This window comes from Mixophyes fleayi, chromosome 4 (assembly GCF_038048845.1).
Source record: "Mixophyes fleayi isolate aMixFle1 chromosome 4, aMixFle1.hap1, whole genome shotgun sequence".
Taxonomy (NCBI): domain Eukaryota; kingdom Metazoa; phylum Chordata; class Amphibia; order Anura; family Limnodynastidae; genus Mixophyes; species Mixophyes fleayi.
In genome coordinates this window covers 332,472,916-332,479,077 of record NC_134405.1, presented here as the reverse complement: position 1 = coordinate 332,479,077, position 6,162 = coordinate 332,472,916, and the positions used below count along the sequence as shown (strand labels likewise).

Genomic DNA, 6,162 nt, shown 5'->3' with positions numbered 1-6,162 from the left:
GAATGGAGGCAGCAGGAAGCCACAAACTGAGAGTTATATAGTGGAAGGAGCAGGGTCCCCCAGCAGCACAGAGTATATCAGGAGATGAGTGATGTGTTAGTGAGGACAGGGCTGCATGTGACAGGGGCAGTGACATGATGTGAGGAGGGGAATGGAGGCAGCAGGAAGCCACAAACTGAGAGTTATATAGTGGAAGGAGAAGGGTCCCCAGCAGCACAGACTAGAGATGTGAAGCTCCTGTTACACTGATACAGAAAGATTGACAAATACATCCAATTTCTTACTTGTGCAATAGTCCAGTGTAACTAAAATGTCAAATCTTTTTATGGTGATCATAGTGAGCAAACTTGTTGCAAATTAATTTGATTAACTGCGTTATAAAAATGAATTAATGATTTTTCTTATCTCTACTATTCCGTTGCATTTGGCACAAGGACACATGGGGTATAAGCGGAGTAAACTTTACGTCACAGCATTGGCTGTCTGCCCTCTTCATCCAGCGTGTAATAGGTGAGCAGTAAAGGACATAACTCCTGGTACAGGGCCCACGTTAATCTGGGCCCCGCTTCCTCCTGCGTTCTCCTATTAATTTGATCATTTCTCCAGATCTATTGCCGGACTTTTATTATTTACACTGAGGTCATTTTAGCTGCAGGATTTTACAGCTGTGGAAGATTAAAGCGAATCACAATAGTAGATGGGGGAGCGAGACATGACACAGTGCAGGAGAACAGAACTTGTCAGAGTCTCCGTTATGGGGTAAGATCTGTGTCTAATGCAGTTAGAGAAGAGTGGTGTAATGTCGGGGAAGGGTGTCACTCAGTACCCAAATAATTATCAGGTATCATGGATGATGAGGGATGGCATTGGTGTATGAGCAGGTACTGCAAGAGATCTGGTACATTAAGGAAGATTTGTTTCCAAGTACTTCAATATGGTTTTAAAGGGATGGAAAATTTGTGGGAGGGGGTTAGGGGCTGGCTAGGCAACATGGGGATATCTGCCACCCAGACCGGTCCCATTTTGGGCTAAATAGGCTGCTGAGCCCCATCATAGCTAAAATTCACCTGCCAGCCCCTGGAGGGGGTACTAATAGGGAGTTGGTACATGCGTGGGGAGATAGCAACTTCCCTATGTTATATGTGTTTTCACATGAAACTGGACCAGTTTACAATTAGCACTGATTAGGAGAATGTTCCACCAGGTAATATGACCGAAAGAATTCTGGGCCTCCAGTGTTGATGCGTCAATCAGGGATTTGGTCAAGTACATTGTGACAATGGGAGGGACACAGAATCCTGACACGTCACCTCAGACAACCCTAATTAGGTCTCTTGTTAATATGGACCCAGCTCTGTGTCTGCTGGCTTTGTGCTGTCTTATCATCAACTCTAATTCCTCTACATCTGCTGATATCGGGAACAAGACTCTGAAGGGAGAATCACCGATCGCTCAGAACTCCTCAGGTAATTGGGGGTGACTAGTGATCCTGTTTCCATCAGGAGATGAGTGATGTGTTAGTGAGGACAGGGCTGCATGTGACAGGGGCAGTGACATGTTGTGAGGAGAGAAATGGAGGCAGCAGGAAGCCACAGACTGAGTTATATAGTGGAAGGAGCAGGGTCCCCCAGCAGCACAGAGTATATCAGGAGATGAGTGATGTGTTAGTTAGGACAGGGCTGCATGTGACAGAGGCAGTGACATGATGTGAGGAGGGGAATGGAGGCAGCAGGAAGCCACAGACTGGGAGTTATATAGTGGAAGGAGCAGGATCCCCCCAGCATTAATGGTAAAGCTGATATTGTTATTTGCAACCTCACTTCTTCTCTTCTCCTCACAACATAGAATATCTCTGTTCCTGTGTTAAAGAGAAAAAAGCTGCTGTTTTTAAAATGATGTCACATAGTGAAACTTTATTTTTTTATAAATGTAAAACAAAATTATATGGTAAGTACGGTGACATGTGTCAGCCCAACTCCCGATGGCTGTTATCCCCCAAAATATTGTTATTTAATTAGTGTATATTTAAATATGTTAAATGTTAGGTCAATTACAGCTTTTTTTTTTACTTGAAATTTAAAAAAGAAAAAAAAAATAACTAAGTTTAAACTTTCATTTCACCGGCTACTCTACACTTCCCCTTTTACTTTTTGGAGTAATGATTTAAGTATATTGCAATCAAACATAGTACTTTATCCAGAGTTATTTCCGGTTCCGGTCAGGCTCTGTGTCTGTAATACTGTAAACAGTAATCAATGCAGGCCATTTTAACATTGGAGCAGTAACTTAAATTTTAGCTCCTGGGGGCGAGAAACAAAAATGCTGCCCCCCTAGCCCTCAATTTTAACCAAAATGCGCAGTCTCCCCTATCGCACAATCCTAGGTACGGCCCTGGTTAACATGGACCTACCACTATATTTAGATATAACACAACATTGCATAGTTGACTACTATCCCGGAATGTCCAGGAGACTCCCAAATTTTTGGGAGCTCCTGCCCGCTTCGATGGTGAAGTGGGTGGGGATGGGGAAAATCACATCATCCTGGCCCCACCCCCTGCTATAATAGGCCACAATTGGTATTTTACAGCAGGGGGCAGGACCTAATGACGCAATTATCATGACCACGCCCCCGAGACACGCCCAACTTTAGAGATCTCCCGGAGCAAGTGTGCAAAATTGTTGCATTGTATGTAGTCATTGTAGATGTCTAATATACATGATCCATTCTATGCACTTGTGATTTCCATTTTTTTTTAATTCATAGTGCACCCTTGTTTTGAAAGTTTTATAGATTTCAGACTTAAGAGAAGGACCGTCTCAGCCCTATTTGATAATACCTGGTTTTGTTTTATTAGTGTTTGTTCTCAATTGTAAAACGTATGCTGCGATTGTTGGATAAATAACTGTTAAAGTGAGGCAGCACGGTGGCCTAGTGGTTAGCACTTCTGCCTCACAGCACCGGGGTCATGAGTTCGATAACCGACCATGGTCTTATCTGTGTGGAGTTTGTACTTTCTCCCCGTGTTTGCGTAGACTTCCTCCAGGGGCTCTGCTTTCCTTCCAAACTCCAAAATCATACTGGCAGGTTAATTGGCTGCTAACAAAATTATCCCTAGTCTGTGTATGTATATTAGGGAATTTAGACTGTAAGCTACAATGGGGCAGGAACTGATGTGAGTTCTCTGTACAGCGCTGTGGAATTAGTGGTGCTATATAAATAGCTACTGATGATGATAAAGTGGAAACTATACGATATTATGAGCACATTATATAAACTTAAATTGTTTCCCAGCTCCAGCTCTGTGCCCTGTGCTCTCAGCGCCACCTTGTGGTTATGTCCACATGTCTGGAGGAGCCGGTCGTGAGCTGGGCTCTATAGCTTTATTCCATTGCCAAGAAGGATACCAGCTACTTGGTCGTGGTGAGCTAAGATGTCACAGAAGAGGAGACGCTCTTCAGTGGAGTCATCCGCAGCCCCAGTGTAAGGGTAAATTAGACCATGTAATCATACACTATTACTGTAATTTCTGTATATTGTGCTGTGGGTTTAACACTTTTATAAATAGTGATGACATAAATGGGTGAAACCTGGTTATACAGATGCATCTGACATGCACATTGTTGTCTTTGCTAGAACACACCGAGAAATGTAGACGTTAACTGCTGCTAACTGGACAATCATATTATAGTGAAGCGGAAGAGACTCCAATATGGCTCAGTGATCTCTCTTGAACTGGGGTACTTCCACGCTGGGGCACACCATAGTGTCTTTCAAGGAGATTCAATTATGGCTAATTCAAAATGACAAATCTATTATAAGGTTATAAATTAAGCTCCAGTATGCCCATATGGCGCCAAGGATTGGTCTTGTAAATTGGTCATTTCAAGCAGCAAGCATTACTTACACCAACTTGGTGTTGGCGCTGGTCTTTTTTTTTAAAAAAAAAAAAAAAAAAAAAAGGGCACAAACACGTTCGTATTGGAACATTTTTTGGTCCTTATGCAGCCTGTTTTCTCCTAGCCCTCCCTCAGACATCGCATAAAGGTTTCCGCCTGGCTGTCGTCATCTCGCTGGTCACCTGTTTCATCGTGGTCACAATGTTTGTGTCCTTCACGGTCTGCTGCATCCAGGAGAAGCAGCGGAGGCTGCTGGAGACTTCTGCCAGGTAAGGGATACTCCGTTCTTTGCCAAACTCAATACTTTTCATTTAATTGCATTTGGCAGAGATCAGTGTGTGACAAAAGCCCCTCTCTTCCTTTGTTTTAGTTCATTTATTAAGACACGCAAAACAGATAATGTGCGTTTTGTTTTTGATTAAAAAAAAAACACACGTAAATCGCTTATTAGTACGTCCATATTCAACTATAAACGGATCTGAAGAAACCTCTTGTTGGATAGTTGTCCATATATGAACAACACCCTGCAACATACGAACATTACATACATGGAATATAAAGTCCAGCCGCACAGTCGGGGGGGAAGGGGGAATGATTGACACCTGTTAATGATACAGGGTGTTCACAAAGTCACTGTGTGCTTTTCATAAAGCAGTGAAGTGAAGCAGTGGAGAAGCAGCCAATCAGCTGCTCCATATAACTTTATAATATGCAAATTAGAAATGTTATCACAATGCTGATTGGTTGACATGAGCAACTTCTCCATTGTTTTCACCGCTTTATGAAAAGTGCGCAGTGACTTTCCGAGCACCCTGTATGATCACTCATGAGAAGACATTTAGGAGGGTGTTAATTTTATTTCTTACATCAAATTCATCAATGTGTTCTGTATATAAAATGATTTTCTACAGAACTGCAATCACATGTTGTGACACACACAGCCGTCATCACTAGCAGTCAACACGTACAGCTGCCCTGTAGCTGGGGCAAATGATACGTTAAAACGTACAGTAGAGATGTCCGAGCCTGAATTGGACGCTGCTGTGTGCGCTCTCCATTACCCCGTGAGTCGTCCCGTTCCGCCCATCAAATCGGAGGCAGCTGGAAGTGTCATTGATGCGTGAACATGAGTTGCAATCTTTTACATGGACCTGGTTAAACGGTCACCGTCCTTTTAGAAAAACCTTTGTCCTTAAACAGATCACGCTGCATCAGAATTACTATAAAAGCACTTTCTTCTTCCGCATCAATCCATGTTTCCACAACTCAAACGTAAAAGATGCCTTTTCACAGCCGCTTATTAGCTTCTCTCTGTGCTAAGTAATATGTTAAGAGCAAAGCATGAAAATTACCAAATTACTATGTTAAAAACTGCACCACTTCCGTTTATGCCATTGGAAAAATACAACCCTTAATGAGAAGATCCAGGAAAGGGAGAATAGCAGCTTGCAGCCCACCTGTTACTTTGTACTCTTTAATGAGCTGGTCACATTGAATAAGCAGTTATTGAGTGGGGAGATAAATAAAGATTTCTATCAGCAGGTGGCGTGAAAATCTCCAGAACGCAACCCCTGAAGACGCCAGAGGTTGGGATGACGGGCAGAACTCATGGAAGACTGTCGCCCCCTAGTGGAGAGAAAGTGTGTGCAGTGGTGATCCTGCCGTATTGGATACAGCTGCTGTTCACCAAGTTGTTTAAGGAAAATAAGTACACTATGACCACACATCGACTTGTAACTGGATGTTGAACTTACATTATGTACAGAAGGTATTTCACATGCATTGGTTCCAGAGATTGTAAGCTTGTGAGCAGGGTCTTCTTACTTTGTTGTCTGTATTACCCAGTATTGTTTATTACCCCGTTTGTCCCCAATTGTAAAGCGCTACAGAATTTGCTGCCGTTATATAAATAAATGTTGATGATTGGTTGAATAAGGGTCATTTACTTATCTGAAAAGCTGCGCACCACTATTGGTTATATAACTGAGCAGCTCTACGTGTCGTCCATGGACCATTAAAATGCGATAGGACAAGTCTCAGTACATCCCAAACACTATGTGGTTTCCAAAGACTATCACACAAATATGTCAACATCCAGTGAGCAACTATTAACCAGCAGGATGCAGCTCAGGAGTAATGCCTGATATATTTTAATGGATGAGTAGACAAAATGAGCCCAACTTTATCTAAAAATTAGCACTGTAAGTTGGATAGATGACTGGCTCGATTCTACCATCAACACTGACTCAACAATTATGTTTAA

At 42.5% G+C, this 6,162-nt stretch overlaps 1 protein-coding gene across 2 annotated transcripts; it reads left to right on the top strand.

Moving 5' to 3' along the window:
* Nucleotides 1-1,322: 1,322 nt before the first annotated feature.
* Nucleotides 1,323-5,794, top strand: LOC142150227 (sushi domain-containing protein 3-like). 2 transcript variants are annotated; one of them, XM_075205435.1, is made up of 4 exons: nucleotides 1,323-1,466; nucleotides 3,295-3,489; nucleotides 4,024-4,168; nucleotides 5,442-5,794. In XM_075205435.1, exons 1-4 carry the CDS (start codon nucleotides 1,343-1,345, stop codon nucleotides 5,527-5,529), a joined length of 552 nt encoding a protein of 183 aa, XP_075061536.1. In that variant the 5' UTR covers nucleotides 1,323-1,342; the 3' UTR covers nucleotides 5,530-5,794. The 2 variants fall into 2 exon arrangements, with proteins under 2 accessions (XP_075061536.1, XP_075061535.1); XM_075205434.1 differs by having other exon boundaries at nucleotides 5,439-5,794.
* The last annotated feature ends 368 nt before the right edge of the window (nucleotides 5,795-6,162 follow it).